Source organism: Dendronephthya gigantea, unplaced genomic scaffold, assembly GCF_004324835.1.
Source record: "Dendronephthya gigantea isolate DGI-Jeju-01 unplaced genomic scaffold, DenGig_1.0 000003F, whole genome shotgun sequence".
Classification (NCBI taxonomy): domain Eukaryota; kingdom Metazoa; phylum Cnidaria; class Anthozoa; order Malacalcyonacea; family Nephtheidae; genus Dendronephthya; species Dendronephthya gigantea.
In genome coordinates, this window is record NW_021163013.1 from 4,122,834 (window position 1) to 4,141,148 (window position 18,315).

General features: G+C 37.0%; 3 protein-coding genes across 4 annotated transcripts; 1 reads left to right on the forward strand and 2 right to left on the reverse strand.

Annotated features, from left to right (window-relative positions):
• The first annotated feature begins 1,421 nt into the window (after window positions 1–1,421).
• LOC114540760 lies at window positions 1,422–7,278 on the forward strand. Of its 2 annotated transcripts, none has more exons than XM_028560866.1 (6): window positions 1,422–1,696; window positions 2,741–2,879; window positions 3,081–3,274; window positions 4,070–4,220; window positions 4,485–4,547; window positions 5,673–7,278. In XM_028560866.1, the coding sequence occupies exons 1-6, from the start codon at window positions 1,538–1,540 to the stop codon at window positions 6,437–6,439; spliced, it is 1,473 nt and encodes a 490-aa protein (XP_028416667.1). In that variant the 5' UTR covers window positions 1,422–1,537; the 3' UTR covers window positions 6,440–7,278. The 2 variants fall into 2 exon arrangements, with proteins under 2 accessions (XP_028416667.1, XP_028416668.1); XM_028560867.1 differs by lacking the exon at window positions 1,422–1,696 and adding an exon at window positions 1,703–1,995.
• A 2,131-nt stretch (window positions 7,279–9,409) lies between these two features.
• Window positions 9,410–12,200, reverse strand: LOC114540786. Its single transcript, XM_028560868.1, has 9 exons — window positions 12,174–12,200; window positions 11,989–12,072; window positions 11,625–11,805; window positions 11,449–11,538; window positions 11,283–11,348; window positions 11,118–11,187; window positions 10,941–11,009; window positions 10,674–10,861; window positions 9,410–10,245 (listed from the first exon to the last, which is right to left on the reverse strand). The coding sequence occupies exons 3-9, from the start codon at window positions 11,710–11,712 to the stop codon at window positions 9,566–9,568; spliced, it is 1,251 nt and encodes a 416-aa protein (XP_028416669.1). The 5' UTR covers window positions 11,713–11,805; window positions 11,989–12,072; window positions 12,174–12,200; the 3' UTR covers window positions 9,410–9,565.
• Window positions 12,201–12,204: 4 nt separating this feature from the next.
• On the reverse strand, window positions 12,205–15,909 carry LOC114540488. The gene is made up of 8 exons (XM_028560627.1): window positions 15,276–15,909; window positions 14,698–14,806; window positions 14,029–14,252; window positions 13,761–13,810; window positions 13,543–13,630; window positions 13,184–13,360; window positions 12,524–12,669; window positions 12,205–12,283 (listed from the first exon to the last, which is right to left on the reverse strand). Exons 1-8 carry the CDS (start codon window positions 15,786–15,788, stop codon window positions 12,205–12,207), a joined length of 1,386 nt encoding a protein of 461 aa, XP_028416428.1. The 5' UTR covers window positions 15,789–15,909.
• Between the last annotated feature and the right edge of the window lie 2,406 nt (window positions 15,910–18,315).

An 18,315-nucleotide genomic window follows, 5' to 3' on the forward strand; every position in this document is an offset into this window, starting at 1 on the left:
TGCGTTCGAAAATAAAACTAGATAATATTTTGTAAGCAAATTTACCATATAATATGCCATAGATTTTGAATCTTTAAGAGTTAATAATATAAGTTTTAATGAACAAAGGAAAATTTTTGAACAATCTCGACTATAAAATTTAAACATACTGGAACATTTCACTCCGTCAAATACATATCCTTTCTGACATAGGCAGTTGTAAGATCCTTGGTTATTCTGGCATGATTCAAATCCAGTGGAATTGCATTTAAACAACCTGCATTCGTCAATGTCTAAACCGGAGTAAAGCAGTACTAATTTAATACAAGTTTTGAAAAGAAGAAATTATTAACAGTACATTCATCTGCATGCTACCTGTACAAAACTTTCCACTGTCTCGTGATTCAAATCCCGTTTCACACTGACACGAGTACGAACCATTGTCATTTGTACAGTAACTGTACGGACCACACGGTGTGAATGGACATCCTTCTGTAAATAGATTCGTCGTTTTTGCTGTATTTTAAAACACTAAAGCCACGAAATAAAGTTTGAATACAATAATTTCAAAGAAATAAGATGATAATATTATGATTGATGAATAATGGGCTTTTAAATAGCCTGTTTTCCCAAGCGAAACTATGTTTTTTGGGCAAAAAAGGCGAAAAGCGCGTACGCATGCACTCTTAAAAACTAGAATTTTTTGAATTCTTATTTTTAAGCTTGTATGCTGCAAAATGTGTGACAAAAATATTTATTCAAAATTTGTCACAACTGAAACCTTTTTTATTTGGTGAGCTTTTTATTGTGGCGCTAAAAACAGAATAGGACGCCAAAATGTGGGATGTTCACATGCGTTCACTGTCACATTAGCCTTCTAAAACTTTATAACTATAATAATAATTCTACATATTTTAGACAGCTTATCCTAGATTATCAACTTTAATGCCTATGCTGTTTTTTAAAAAAAGTAATAATGCTATTATATGACGATTTTAAAAATCAATCAGTATAATAACTATAAATTATGATGCTAAAATAATGCAAGGACTATTCAATGGCTATTCAAGCACATTAAAAGATTTCTTTAACGATGCATGCAATAACGCTTAAAAGACACATATTGTTATAAAGGACATATTGTTATAAATTAAGCCTCAAGAACGTCAAAAACGTTTCTTTCGAGTTCTACTGCATGACACTTTAGCCACATGTATATTTAAGACATCGGAATAGACGAGCTCACACTCGGACCTAAAGGTCGAATACAGTGTATTTCCCGACCGTTTTCCCTTTGATTAATTCAACCTTAACTTTTTTATTAAGAAGGAACAAGCGACTGTAATGATTATTTAGATGTTTAGATACTCGTTTTCCGACTCATTTCCTAGGATTGTCGGTCTGATTATTTTACCTTGTGGTTGGCGATAACTCCACCCGTTTCACCTATTCTAAAACGCTATAGAGCGTATATTCTAAAATTTAGAACAGCGCTCGATAGCGTCACTGAGTTGCAACCTGAGCAACCCACAACGGGCTTCGACCACATGTGTGCAAGATGGCGGAACGTTCGGAGAAGTACGATCTATTAGACGATGACCAAAAAACGATTTTGCGTGGTTTCTTCGAGCGAGGGATGACAACGACACGCAAAGATGTGAAGGAACTAATAGAAGAAGCTGCAGTAAAAACAAATGTTAGCGTTGCGCGTGTGAGGGTAAGTTTTCTTTGTATTATATATATTGTATGTCTGATATTGTCATTGATTATTTATCATTATGTGCGCCAACAAAATACTAGGACGGTGGAGCCAAAGGCTAAATTTCAATAAATTTGCATTTATTACTACAAAACTATATTTATATAGACTTGTACCGACGCGCTTTGCCAGTGCGTACGATGTTCGACCACCATTTCCATGGCATTATCATTCATTTTACTTAATTCTCGTGCACTCTGACTCAGTAGTCAGTATAATTACTGATCGCTTTATTCAAATTTTCAATGTCTGCTACGGTACGTACAGTATATGAGATTTAACTCGGAAGTACTGTAGTGTAGTTCAGTAGTTGTAGCAAGGTTAACTTATTAGTATTACATATTTTGTGATCAGTTATGTAACTAATAAAGCTGCAATGTTCACAGCTCACACTGCATTTACTGATTTTAATAGTCTGCCAAAGCATTCACAAATTTAACCGAGTCAATGTCCAGCTATTTGCTGCCAAATGGATTTCCATGAGTAATATGTATCATCATCAATGATGTTTACTATCATGGTTGCTGCTGTCTCTATCTTATAACCAAATTAACCCTTTATCAGCAGTTTTTCTGGGTTTCTCCCCTTGACAAGTACAAATTGTTCCCTGGAAAGCTTGAAACAGGTTGCCGATACTGAAAAGTAAGACTACCGGTACTGATCTGACAGGTTTTGCTGGTACTCAATAGACTAGTCAATGCATGTGAAGTGTGAACACAGCTAACTACTTGCAATCCAGCCACAGCACAATTAATTAGTGATAAGGCCAGACAACTTTATTAAGTAATCCATTACAGCTCCCAGTAGGAAACTGCCTCTTAATAGATTTTACTCTTGCTAACACAACACAGTTTTATTGTCATCAAGGGGAGATTTACCCCTGGCAGAATTTCATGTTCCATCTAATTTTTAAAACCTACCTGTATAGCAGATTTGACTGTGAAAATAGTGAGATAATTAATTAATTATGAGACATTTAAACCAACCCAATTTTAACTTTAGAAATGGATTGGGAATGAGAGAAAAAGAAAGAAGTCGGGGCAGGCACTGGATGATACAAACCAACAAACAAAAAGGCACTGCAGAAGCAAGCCACAGACCACCGGGTACAACTTGTTTTGCTCATATATACTGAATTCAGGTAAGAATACAATTAAAATCATGTGTTACAATATTAACCTTGGTTTCTGGGTTAAATATTTCACATTACCATCGGGGTTGCCAGGTATTTGTGTTCAGGGGTCCAGTTATCATTATACCATATGCAATAATTTCTCAGGAGGGGTTGTGTACTTGTACAATTGCTACCTTTCTAAAGTATTATGTACATTTCTCTTGGCAGATACATGCCAAGAGCTGAGCAATAACTCTGACAAATTAAAAATGGCTGTAACAACCTGGAACTCACTGACTGTCGAAGAACAAGAATGCTGGAAAAAAAAAGCAAAGGATGCTCAGTCTGCAAATCCCATAGACCTTTCCAACAAAGAGCGCCATACCAAGATCAAAAAGGCAAAGAAGCAATTAATTTCTCAGGTATGCAAAAACAGGTGTCAATAGCGTCATTCAGACAAGTGTATGACAGGCTTCTTGACCTCAAACCAGTAAAGATCTTTCTTCATTTCTGAAATCCTAAATTTTTATATCTCTTTATTACTGTAAGTCGTGTAATATAATGGCATTTATACAGTTTCACCACCATTATTAAATAAAATTGTCTCTCTCTTCTTTTTTTGTTATTTCTTTCATTGTATCTTTTGTTCTTTCTTTTGTTCTTCCTTGTTTTCTTCCTTTAGTTCTTCTTTTTGTTCTTCCTTTCTTTCTTCTTGTCTCTTTCCTTGCTTGTTTGCTTGCTTCCTTCCTTCCTTCCTTCCTTCCTTCCTTCCTTCCTTCCTTCCTTCCTTCCTTCCTTCCTTCCTTCCTTCCTTCCTTCCTTCCTTCCTTCCTTCCTTCCTTCCTTCCTTCCTTCCTTCCTTCCTTCCTTCCTTCCTTTCTTCCTTCCTTCCTTCTTTCCTTCCTTCCTTCCTTCCTTCCTTCCTTCCTTCCTTCCTTCCTTCCTTCCATCCTTCCTTCCTTCCTTCCTTCCTTCCTTCCTTCCTTCCTTCCTCCCTTCCTTGTCACATTGCATTTGACTGTTGATTGTTATCAGCAAATAATACACAATATACTCTGCATTGTTTCAATATGAAGGAATTATAAGAAGACCCATTGCAGTATGCATATTAGATGCAAGTACAGTGACTATTTTAATGAATTGTGTCTACCTTCCTTTAGCCGCTTTTTGTCCTGACAGGACTAGTAACTAAACCATGATATGTCTACTTCTTTTAGCTTGCATATTTAGAAAGCCTGGGGTGCACAGCATCTGTGTTGCTTCTGGAGCCAGGGGAATCCCCCTTGCTTCAGCAGTATGGGACAAATGAAGGCCTACATTTCTTAGAAGAAAACCAAAATGTTGCATTGAAGTTTATGGAATACATGAGTAAGTAGTGGCACAAACTTTTAGAAGTAAATGTGTACAGCCAATAAGATAATACACAATCGTATAAATCATGACTTCCACCTGTAACAACACAACCAAGTTGCCTGGTATGTACAGTTTGATAATTTGATCTTATCTCCAGGTATATATATATATATATATATGGAAATATGGAAATATGGAAATATAGAAAATATAGAAATACAGAAATACAGAAATACAGAAATACAGAAATATATATGGAATATGTTTTTTCTTACATAGATTCTCCACAATGTGTCAAATACACCATGCACGATGTTCGTGAATTGTTTCGTCGGAAGTACAGTAAGTTTCATACGTACGATGTACACATGTAATTATTGTTTACTGTGTTTCATACAACATATTTTCGGATGTGGTAGCTCGTCGTATTACAATGTGATAACATTGTAATGTGAATAACAATGTGATAACATTGTAATGTGAATAACAATGTGATAACATTGTAATGTGAATAACAATGTGATAACATTGTAATGTGACAACATTCTAATCTCGGTGATATCACTTTTATCGCATTCAGGACAATGTCATAAATGTCCCTCCCTCGCTTCGCTCACTCGTGACATTTTGTGATATTGTTCCTCATGCGATAAAAGTGATATCACCTCACTCCTCATATGATAACCTCTACATAATTATATATACATTTATAATATAACATTTATAGTACGCGCGTGCTGATTGGTCGAGAAGCGTGTTTCTATAACTGTATAGAAACACGGGAATTTTCCCGCCGAACTGGTCAAGCGAAGTAATGTAATGAGAATTTGTAATTGAATCGAATTATAATATTTGTACAAAATCTTTTTATTGAGTTATATTATAAAAGAAATAGAAAACATTTTTTCCTGTGTTTCTATACAGTTATAGAAACACTTGTGGGAGTTTGGGAGAACGAGAAATAATCAGTGGGAAAACGAGCCCGTAGGGCGAGTTTTTCCACGTTATTTCGAGAGTTTTTCCACGTTATTTGGGAGAACGAGAAATAATCAGTGGGAAAACGAGCCCGTAGGGCGAGTTTTTCCACGTTATTTCGAGTTCTCCCAAACTCCCACGCGTGTTTCTATAACTGTATAGAAACACGGAAAATGTTTTCTATTTCTTAAATATATAATGCCAAGTATTTTATTGGAACGGTTATTTACTTGGTCAAAATAATTTACATCAAACGTAAGGAGGGTCTGCGTATGTGTAGTGTTTATCGTATGTGTAGTGTATTTAAGCTGCTCAGGTGCTATGAGTTATTTACAAATGATTGTAAATAACTCATAGCACCTGAGGAGCTTAAATAAAAAAGCGAAAACGTTTGTGCAAAATGAGTATATAGTATGTATTGATACCCTTCACTTTTAATCTTCTTCGTGCCATATATATACTTATATATATATGCTTTACTTTTTTTCGTAGGTGAAGCATGTGGAAAGCCCATACAGAAAGTGCCGTATTCCAAAGGTGGTTTCGTCGTTTCAGGATTACCTGATGAAATTGAGTTTAGAAACCCGAGCACTTATGGGCAAAAACAAATCCAGAAAATCATGAACAAGGCTGATGACATCGCCTTTTGTTTACAAAATCCTGCTGTCAAAGTGCCATCACAAGTCACTGTCGCCGAACTTGCAGTACACAAGCAAATTTTGGTAAAATTAGTCACCGAAGAAACCGCTACAGCCAGCCTATCGAACCAACACCAAATCTTAGAGGAGGATTTGGAAGTATGCGAATTCGACCTCACCGCTAGTGAGTTCAATATTCTCACTACACAATTGCGGGATTACTTCCATGAAGATGCAATCACCGCACTAGAAAGTAATTTTGAGGCAGGCAGGGGTCATCAAGGGTATATATTACCCGTGTATACAACCACCAGTGATGCATACTGGTTGTTTTACCATCCCGGAACCGCCGATGAGATTGAGAATCTACAACCAGAAGATCCAATTAGCGGTTACTGGCTTGACAAGACCGAACAGGAACTACACTACAAGTTACTGGTTGAGCCCCAAGAAGCATCAATTGTGGCATTGAATTTGATCAACGACAATCTTAGCGAACTTGGGTCTCTTAGAGTTAGAAAACACCTTGATACAGAGGATGAATTGAGGCTCATTGCGGTGTCCGCTGATTTTGACTACTCTGTAAAGGAGTGTTTGAGAAAACATGGCTTTGATAAGTAATTTTTTAAACCTTCGTAAGACCTGTTTCAAACGGCGAGTTTACCATGTGCCTAACCCATCCAACCCAAACAATCGACTTGAGTCTATATGTTAAGCTCGACTACTTTGTTATTTTCGACGTTTGAATCACCAAGCCAACTTGGTCGAGCTCAATATGAATTGAATTCGGCACATGAAAACTCGCCGTTTTGAAACAGGCCTAAATTGTTCTGCCTAGAACTATTGCAAGTTGTAATTACACACCTACATAGGTACGTGAGTCATAATATCTATACTGTTGCAAATGTTGCGTTGTCATTGGCTACGTTACTCGCTGTCTATTCATCGATAGATAGTTGCAAAACGAACATTTAATGGTCCATCTTTCATGGGGTTTTTTTCATGGGGTTTTTTGTTATTCAGACCACGCCCATTGCACTGTATGCTGGGTGGGGGTCCAAGCATGTGTAGAAAAAATGGTATCAGCAATGTCACATTTTTGCAATTTTAAACGTTGCTAACCGACTGATTTCAAAGATATGGTTAGAAGAGTCCTTGCTACGTGTCGAAGCGCTGCATAGAATACGGTTTCTGTGACTAGTGATTATTAAAGAATTAAATGGAAATAGATGAAAATTTGTAGAATGTTGTGGGTAAATGTGTCAAAATGATATAGGGAATTCGGTAATGTGCTTACTCGAGTGATGGGAAATCTGACAAGACTGAGGGGCTGTTAATATATGGGGAAGGCTGGCCCGCTTAAGAGGATTGGCCTTTCAGCTGGCGGTTGGCTTTCAGCTCGTGTTTATATGAGATGGCTTGGCCCTGTTAGGGGGGCTGGCTAAGGAGGAGGGATCTCTTCTTCAAGGGCCAGCTCTCCAGTGAGGGCTGGCCTTCTTCCATATAAACACCCCATGAATAACATAGGAACGAATAAGCAGGGCCGTTGCGATAGTGGTGTGTGTGTGTGTGCCCAGCAAGGAAGCAAGCAGCAAGGAAAGAGACAAGAAGAAAGAAAGAAAGAAAGGAAGAACGAAAAGAAGAACTAAAGGAAGAAAACAAGGAAGAACAAAAGATACAGTGAAAGAAATAACAAAAGAGAGAGACAATTTTAAATAATGATGGTCACTTTCAAAATTCAAAGTTCATCTTAATTTAGATATTTAGATAATCGCACTTTTCATCTGGGGTGCTTTTCACGCTCGCCCTCTTAGGTGATTAGGTCTATACCTGATACGAGCGACACGAACCCCAAAATTCAAAGTTCATCTTAAATTTATTCAAATGCTCTGAAATTTTGTATTTACACTAGTTTCCGTGATACAAAACGTTGTGCAAAGATCGTTAAGATAGTCGCACTTTTCATCTGGGGTGCTTTTCACGCTCGCCCTCTTAGGTGATTAGGTCTATACCTGATACGAGCGACGCGAACCCCAAAATTCAAAGTTCATCTTAATTTTATTCAAATGCTCTGAAATTTTGTATTCACGCTAGTTTCCGTGATACAAAACGTTGTGCGAAGTTTCGTTAAGATAGTCGCACTTTTCATCTGGGGTGCTTTTCACGCTCGCCCTCTTAGGTGATTAGGTCTATACCTGATACGAGCGACGCCAACCCCAAAATTCAAAGTTCATCTTAATTTTATTCAAATGCTCTGAAATTTTGTATTCACGCTAGTTTCCGTGATACAAAACGTTGTGCGAAGTTTCGTTAAGATAGTCGCACTTTTCATCTGGGGTGCTTTTCACGCTCGCCCTCTTAGGTGATTAGGTCTATACCTGATACGAGCGACGCCAACCCCAAAATTCAAAGTTCATCTTAATTTTATTCAAATGCTCTGAAATTTTGTATTTACACTAGTTTCCGTGATACAAAACGTTGTGCAAAGTTTCGTTAAGATAGTCGCACTTTTCATCTGGGGTGCTTTTCACGCTCGCCCTCTTAGGTGATTAGGTCTATACCTGATACGAGCGACACGAACCCCAAAATTCAAAGTTCATCTTAATTTTATTCAAATGCTCTGAAATTTTGTATTTACACTAGTTTCCGTGATACAAAACGTTGTGCAAAGTTTCGTTAAGATAGTCGCACTTTTCATCTGGGGTGCTTTTCACGCTCGCCCTCTTAGGTGATTAGGTCTATACCTGATACGAGCGACACGAACCCCAAAATTCAAAGTTCATCTTAATTTTATTCAAATGCTCTGAAATTTTGTATTTACACTAGTTTCCGTGATACAAAACGTTGTGCAAAGTTTCGTTAAGATAGTCGCACTTTTCATCTGGGGTGCTTTTCACGCTCGCCCTCTTAGGTGATTAGGTCTATACCTGATACGAGCGACACGAACCCCAAAATTCAAACAGGGTTGGTAAGTTACTGAAAAAAATAAGCCAAACATTGTTATTGGCGGCCCTTTGATTCCTTTGTTTTAAACAAAGAAAACAAATGTTATGTTAATATATTTGGCTTATTTATTCATAAAATCTACCCACCCTGAATTCAAAGTTCATCTTAATTTTATTCAAATGCTCTGAAATTTTGTATTTACACTAGTTTTGGAATTTCTTACTACTGTAGTGTACTGTAATTTCTCAAGTTATTATGGGAACGACATCGTGTTATTCCGTTTTATTTGGAAATTTTTTATTGTTGCGCACATTTTCGCGTTCGTTTTCGACATTAAATTTTGGTAATAAAAAAATCGAACGCACGTGCCAAATCTTTGATTATTTCTAGTTTACTTTTATTATTAAGTTGCGGGTTGCTTATGGATTACTCATAACGCACTTGTCAACATATATTCTGATTACTATACTGGCAATAATGTTGCAGGACCTCTTTAAATTTTAGAACATTTCAAAGCTCGAATCAAATGGTTTCTGAACATAATGTCACTATTGCATAAGCGACACCGTTGCGACACCATGCCAGAAACGTTTAGCAGAATATTTTTAACCAGGGCTTCCAGTCCCCCGGAAGGAGTTCCGTATTAACTGCTCAATGGCAGGGGTATCATGGGGTGCCACCCACTCATTGTCGCTGGATTGAGGTAAACTAACACATTTGTACATTTTCTAGGCATAAATCGCTACATATAGAATACCACTATTATTACAGTTTGTTCTAGTTCATGTTGTGGAATGTTCATCAAACATTACCACCATCACAATCACTTTGATAATGAGCTGCAGTATCGTCGTCATCTTCACCATCTAACAAATCAACAAGATCTTCTATAACCTGCTCTTCTATAACTGCGATTTCATCATCTTCAATAGTCTCCTGGAACAAGGACGTCGACAGATGAGAAGATGTTGTAGCAGTAATCCCAGAAATTGTGTCAAGAATAGGTGCATCTAAATGATTACGAAATGTGGTTCCTAAGGAAAGCAAAATATTGTTTGTCTCGCAAATTTCACTTTTCACCACAGTACAAATCCCATTTGAAAGTCTGCAGTCGTTCTGCGAGTGAAGTTGATAACTCTCTTCCAGACAATCTCTTCTTTTCAAATAATGGTCAAATAGCATTTCCATTTCCTTCAACAAGAGTTGCTGCTCCTCTTTGCATCGATCTAAGAAATTTTGTAGGTCAATTGCAGACCTTTTCACAGAAAAAGGGACACTCTCAACAGTACTCTCGTCGCAATATGTTCTGTAAAGACTAGACTCAGGATCCTTAGCTTCGTCAAAGTTCAACTCTTTGGGCAATCCATCAACCAATTCCTGCAAAGCAGCTAAGGAGGCATTATACTTGGTGACCGTACTCTTGATCGCATTTGTTTTTCTGTTTATTTGCTTCGATAATTTCGTTGCTATTGCTTGACCATCTGGTAGTAAAACCAAAAGCATTAATATAGTTATAGAGTATTAATTGACAAACTGCTAAAGTTACCATGCAATTTGTATTTCGCTTCTCAAATACATTATTATACTGACAGTAATTCATAAAGCAAAGACGAAAGAAATTCACATCGTTAGTAATGCTGAATTCTTATTTTCATTGCAATTTATTCCTGGAACACTAGCGAAATTCAAGTTGGAATTTCTCGCCAAATATTGGTTCGTTTTGGAAGCTACAGTATAATACTTCTACCTTGTACTATCTATAAATTTAGTCCTCAGCAGAAGTGGACTAAATTTAGAGAAGTCCTATACGATGCATGTACATGTCGTACTTTCCGCTTCTGGTACCACATGTAGCAACTGTAACAGCACACCAGACACGGTTATCTTGGTAGACCGCTTTAGCCTTTACCTGAATATTTTCTTTTAAGAGAAATAAGAAACATCCTCTCCACTGCCATATTATACGTCTGCTCCACAATTGTATCCCGTCTTTGATTTTCCAAACCAAGAGCTGCCGCATTAAAATGTGCTTCACCTGGTTTCCACCTCTTCGGCAGCTTGTTACACTTCTCAATACTTTTCAGTGTCTTCATGACCCTAGATGGTTAGGTCATTGCAAAATAAAAGGATCAAAAAAGAAATTATGTAGGTTAGAATGAATCTTAATTTCTCTCACTCTTTTGTTTTTTTAACCACTTCAACCAGTTGGTCATGTGCGCCTTCCTCAATAGATGCAACATTCAATCTGTAATTAAAGAACATACGAAAACGTTGAAAAACCTGTGTAATAATAAAGTACAATCATGACAACATGTACGTACGTACAAGTTCCTTTATCGAAAAGGGAACGCACCTCAGCTGATTCAAATGAATTAGATTCTGAACGTACTTCTGCTGCCACGTCAAAGTGAATTTGGTTTTGGCTATAGGTATTGAAATACAGCATACAGAAGAATTGTTAGTAAACTAGAAACAACAATGTACTGTACGTGTAAGACACAAGTCATCAGCAACAAACCTCTCGTTAAAATCAGATTTTCCTCATCTTTCATCCACTTCTTAATTACTTCTCCATCATATGGAACTACGATTGAAACTTAATTGTTACAATTATTTTTGCGGATGTGTCATATGTACAGTATATACACCTTGTACCAAACAAATCAAATTTTTAGCTACTACACCGGATAACGCAGAGAACAGTTCTTCCAATTGCAACAATGCGTTTTGAAGAAGTACTGGACATTTCTTTAGCTTGTTCGCAAGTTGAAATCCTATTAGAGAGGTTAATAGTTTAAGCATAACGTATACTGTACATAATAAGCATAATGTAATATATAAACAGCAGATACTGCAGTACCACATGTACGAAGCTGGCGTGAGGAATAATGCAGCAAAGCATCGGTCAACATATCTGTACGTCGCCCGGGGCTCATTTCCTTGGTCATTGAAGAGAAACCTCTTAAATATGACCACAACCTTTCGATTCCTTCACCATCAGTTAAACCATAGCCTTGTAGTCGCCTTGGGCTGAACTGTATCTAGCATGGGTATGGAGTTTGTCAGAAAGAATAAATATTGTATACCAAACTAATTAGAAGTCTGAATTCATAGCATTATCATAATAAAACCATTCAGTATTTTACAGGGGATATCAGACATAGAAGCTTTATTTTTCTCAAAGTAATTACATGGTTCATAATAATGGAATGTCTATACATTACCTGGCAAGATGACTTGTGTCCATAGCAGTGGAAAATTGGTATGGCTAAATCAACTTTGTCAAGAATGTCTTCCCTCTCATTTTTCTACAACACAGTACAGCGTGCATTAGCTATTACCATATACCTGGTGTTAAACTAGTGATGTGGCTGGAGAAATCAATTTTTTACTGTTAACAGTACAGTACCTTCAAATGGGCTTCCAATGTACATGCAATATCATGTAATCTTTACATCAACACTTGTCCCATCATAATTGTCTAATAGACGCTGTAGTTCGTACACGGAATAAGCTATCCTATAAAGAATAAAAATAGTTTTTTTATCAATAGTTTTTTATTTTTAAGACATTTTGTCCTGCGTGATTCATGGTTAAAGTGTTGTACCACGATCAGTATATGAAAATGACATATGGGAAGACCAAGTTGGAGAAAATAAATGAATATACTGCAGTACACTATTGGTTTTTGTAAAGTGTTGTTCTGACAGCCATTCATTATCAGTGCAAACTTACTCAAATACCAACTTAATCATATACCTTTCTCCATGTTTAATGTTGAGGAAGCCTTTTGGGAAATCGTGTCTGCAAACACGTCCAAAAACACCCTTTTCATCATAGAGTTTGTTTCTCCCTTTTGACCTGAGCATGTCAGTTACTTCTCCAGCTTTAAATTCATTGCATTCCTGATAAGGTTTATACAGTTTACAATTAACCTGTCCAATAATTAATACACACATCTGTGCATATTATATGCCCCATGTATTGTGTAAAAGCTTGGAGTGACCTACAGTATAGTATAGAAATTTGTAAGAGTGATGTAATAGCACCTGAAGAGCTTTATATAGCGAAAATGTTCGTGCAATAAATGTTACAAAATATACAGAGTATCCTTCTATTATTTACATGAGCTTCAACTTGTCAAATGAATCGTTCTTTATAACTATTACTTGCGTATTATTATTATTATATATATATGTATATACATCAGACCTGAAGAGCTTTCACAAGCGAAAACGTTTGTCTGTAAATAAAAATGTTTTATACCTACAAGTGGTTACAATTCCTCCTGTTGTCAAACTATTTTATATATATATATATATATATATATATATATATATATATATATATATATATATATATATATGTATATATATTAATTATATTATCATAGCATAGACTGTATACCCTTGTACTCACAACATTTGATTCTTTGGCATTTGCTGTGTAACTTTGAACAAAATTGTCAACATCATTTTGATCAGCAAACATGGTTGTTTTGTGTCTGGATGGGTAAATATCAGTGCCTGCAGATTTCTTCCGCACAAGCCCAAAACAGCCATCCATACACTCCACAATGCTTCCTGATTTACCATCCTAAAAAAGATATCACAACATCTACATGCATATTAAGGAAATTAATATGGCTTAGATAGTACATGCAAGTACAGTTCAAGAGAAAAAAATAGGCCCATGATAGTATACAATGGGCATTTGAGGATGAAGTTGCACATGCACATATTAGGTGAAACACAGTAATAATGTAAACCGAAACTTACCTTAGGACAAAGAGGGCAGATACTTCTAGAAATTTCTGGGGTTTTTTGCCAATATGGTGAACCATCTCTCATCATATACTGGTGATATCTACACAAATACAGTGACAGTATGACTTAGTATGAAAATGTTTAAGGAATATATACATGCATTCTGTAGTTATATTATTCTATTAGGGTATTACCCAATCTAACAGTACACAAAATGCAGTTACCAGTACCTAAATTCATCAAAGGAATCGCTGTTGAGACCAGAGTAAACATTTTTCACCTACAGTATTGAATACAGAAAATATGAGATGAATTTCCCTTTCATGTATCCTATCTGCAGTGGTAAGTTTAGTCATTGTGGTATATCATCACAGTAATGACAACTGTATAAGTTGTCATCACTGTTGTCACAGGAACATCAAACACAAATTGACAATTGTAATCTTACAGTCCATAGTAAGTAGTAAGAACATTCTATAGTAAATTAACAAAATTTACCCATTTTGGGAAAAGAGTTGATTTATTGAGGACAGTCAACATGTCACAGAACTTTTGCAGAGAAACTTGACATTCCAAAACAAGTGCTTCTGCCAACTCCATCAGCTTTATGTGATAAGCTACAATAGGGCGTTTTGCAGAGTTAGGCCATAAATGCATCTTCCATAGGGTCACGACATCACTTTCACATTCACAAAAAAGGATTTGCTTCTGATGCTGTCGCCCTGGGTAAAATTAACATACAGAATTGCTCACTTGAGAATCATTCTGTAACTGATAAAGTAGGTCAGCTCACTAGCTGTTGATGTATGCAAACTTGGCAAAAATGCCAAATGGTTTGAATTTAAGTATTGTCCTTCATTCCCCACATGGTCTTTCATATTCAAATTATTTCACAAGTTTCCATATGTCAATAGGCTGGCTGAAAGTGTACCATGTCATTGTCAATATCATACACTCTATGTACATAAATCTATGACACTCAGAGTTTCTCTGTTGGTGAATCAAATATGTAAGGCATTATTATACCTGGTCCAACTGTAGATCTACTGTACAGTATGCTTTTGGGCATCTTAATGTATATCTTTAGTGGCCTAGGGTTGATATTTTACTATTTACTAAAATATCAATAGACATGTTATATTACCATTTTGGTACTTGGTGGCTTACCGTGTTGATCAATGCATGCAACAATTCTGGCACAAGATGTAGGACAATTCCTTTGATGCCATAAGCTCAATGGTTTCTGGTCAACAAAGAATGGTAGAAAACAGCCATCCTACAGATTGAAAGATACAAATTATTATTAAAACCTCAGTGATCATACACATCTGTTCAGAATACCTAGCAGAAGCTATTATGCAAGCTATCTACCTACAAAATTACCAACAAGGTAATTACACTTTCTATCTACAAGTTAATTTATCTGAGCATGGCATCCCACCACTAACTTGCTTTGTAAATTTTTAGGTAATGGTAACCACTCCACCAAAGCAAAAACAGTGTGTGGTGTGGAATGACACAATTTAACAAAACACACAAAATCCAGATCAGCCATTAAAAAATTGAAGTGACATTACTGCTACCATGTTGGTGGACAACATCAAAATTTCAATGGTTAGACAGTAAAATAATGAAATGCATATTGATTCATGCAAGCAAGCAAGCAATTGAATGGAACTAGAAGGAGACTTTGGGAGACTCTGACTCAGCTTGCAATTTGCAAACGTATTAATAAATTCATGTACCTTAAATATTTCTAAAACATGGAAGTGATTCCTTGTGTTGTGACTGTTAATTGCACAGTTTCTGCAATAATAAATATCGTGACCACAGTCGAGGCAACGAGTTTCGGCGAATGCTGTGCAATCACAGCACTGTACATCGTTGGCTGTGAAAGCATTTCGTTCGTAGCGAGATTTAACAAGCTTCTCCCTGACTTCTTCCCATTGTCTGTATTGCCGTAATCGTCTTGACTGATGTTGTGATAAGTCAGAAGTACTACGGTCACCAAGAATATCGCCATTATCATCACGATCATCGCCATGATCATCATGATCGGTATCCATCGAGAGCGAGGGCAAATTGCTGGTAGATATCTCATCACCATGAGCACTTGAAACATTGTCTGATGATGTTTTCAGAAAGATGCTACCGGCACGTTTGCTTCCACTTGTGGAAACTGAAAGCACGCGCAGTTTAACGGGTTTAAAACGTTTTGGTTTATTCACACTACCACTTCGAGTTCGCTTGGGCGCCATGTTGATGTTGTCTTCGCGGGCAAATGCCCGTTGTGGGTTGCTCAGGTTGCAACTCAGTGACGCTATCGAGCGCTGTTCTAAATTTTAGAATATACGCTCTATAGCGTTTTAGAATAGGTGAAACGGGTGATAACTCCCGATGAGATATAAGTTTCTGATGTAGGGGTATTTTAAAGAAAGATACCGCGATATATTTCTGGTTCGGATATCCATTTTAAGTAAGTCATATGAATTTGGTTTCTGAAAGAAAATGGAATCTTCATAGATGTCGAACCACCTGTAATGCAATGTCATATCATTTGGAAATATTTGCCGTGAAAACATGTCTCCTCGGCCTCCATCATAGTCCATTGAAAACACGTTGCCGTCACGAGTTGCCAAATATACTCGTTGGTTGTGGTGGTCTAGAGTCAGGCTTGTGTACGACGTAGTCGACGTGTTTAAAACTTTCGCATCTCGAGCTTTCAGGTTTCTACGTTTCACGGTTTCATAGTTTTCAACCCAAAACAAGAATCTACATGCATGCATGGAACAGAATTTGAAAACGTGTTCGTAGTGGAAGCTATTAACTTCATTCAATAAATAGAGAATATTACATAGTCACACGCAAAGCTGGAATTTTACTTCGAGTGTTAAAGAGAATATTGCTCATGAATGAGCCAATCGAGCAAGTGAATCTTCGTTCCCAGGTTTTTCGCGTACTGCGTGTGCAAAAAGCCCTGGGAAAATTAATGTTGGCTGCATGCGATCTGATTGGTAACCGGACGCTTGCCCTATATCTTTACATATTTACGAAACAAAACTTAAAAACTCCCAGCAGATCCCGTACTTACCCTTTGTTTGGATCCACTGCTATGTAAGTGGGTATTCGAGTGCATCTGATAAACACCCTGCTATCTTCACCGTCTGAATTCGCAACATATATAGCAAACGTATTCCAATTACTCCAAAATATGCGATTTCCAATCCAATCAATTGTTATATATATTACGCCGTTATCTTCCAGAATGATTTTTCGAACATTTCCGCTAAAATTTGCTTGATATATACGATACCGATCGCTGAAGTATATATTTTTATCCTCAATATCGATATTTAATGAGTAGATGTTGTGAATATTAAGATTTCTGACTTCTGTGTCAAGAGTTGCCGTATCCATTGCTAAGATTTCATTGTTCTTCGGGTAAATAATTAAGAATGGCTCAGCGCAGGATCCCGTGAAAGCTAAGAAAAATTAATCAAAAGGAAAAGATTATTCAAAGGATAATCAAAAATACTTTTTATCGAATATTTACCGTCCCATTCTTGGTGTGTTTACGAAATGCTTAAATAGAATTCCTTGTTATTATCCTATATATATAATACTGTATCATGGAAAACCTATAGGTATACCTTTTCTCACTTTTGAGGATCCGAGTGGATCCAATAATTATTGTGGTCGTCGACGCGGACGAGACATGAAAACAGCAACTAATTTTTTTTTTAGTTTTAGTTTAATTTATTTCTATAGATTTTACACATTACAGTTGTAACGATGAATTGCGTGCAAAATTAAACAAAAAATTATTATATATGCTACACGCCTGGCAAAATTCGCCAGAGGTCGCCATTTGTTTAGGTCAGCGGATAAACATGCGGAATTGCTAATTTGTGAATATGGCGACCGCGGGGAATTTAAATTTTACACCCGATGAAGTTATTGCCAATATTGCACAAGATCAGTCAATTATAGAGTGTGAAAGTTTCAATAAAAGAGCTAAACATGCTCTGCGTGGTTTAGTAGCTAATTCCGAGGGTGACAATTCCACTTTATTTGTAAATACCGGAGTGCAGCAGCTAGAACGTTTGCACTCCGTGGTATTTAACCAACAAGGGTGCGAGTCAACAAGCCGAGTTGCTGCGTTACTAATACGGCCAATTTATCCGGCGTCGATCTTACAAAACGAGGCTAAGCTATGGCTTAAAAGCATACATCGGCGACTTGGAGCGAGACGTAGCATCCGACATCCATTGTACGCGGAAATTTCAAGGGACATCCCTCATGAAATATTCGCTGTTCTTGGGAATGTTGTGCGCGGCTTAGACGGCTTTGTCGAGCCATTTTGTTTCCACGGCAACAACAAGAAGGCGGAAGTGATTTCGTTCACTAGTGTGCGCCTTGTAAACGAGTTGTTTGTTCTACTTGCGAACTTTTCATCGCCGGTTGTGGCTGGTTATTTCAGGCGAAGCCTTGCAGGTGCCCGAAAAGGACATTGTGCCACGGTAATCGTTTCGGATGTAAAGGACTTTGCTTTTATCTACAAGAAGGGTTGCGGAAAACTAGTCATTGGGTTTAACTTTGGAGAATGGAATGTGAGTGGATTCCCTCAGCACACTTGACATTTGCTTCTTTTAATACTTGTTGTAGTTTTCTATATGCCAATGAGCAAGAATGTGTCAAAGTGAAGCCAGTTTAGGTGATGCTCTTATTTGCAGATATTTCATTGTTCTATGAGAAGGAGAATTCCTTAGGAGTAATAATTTTCAT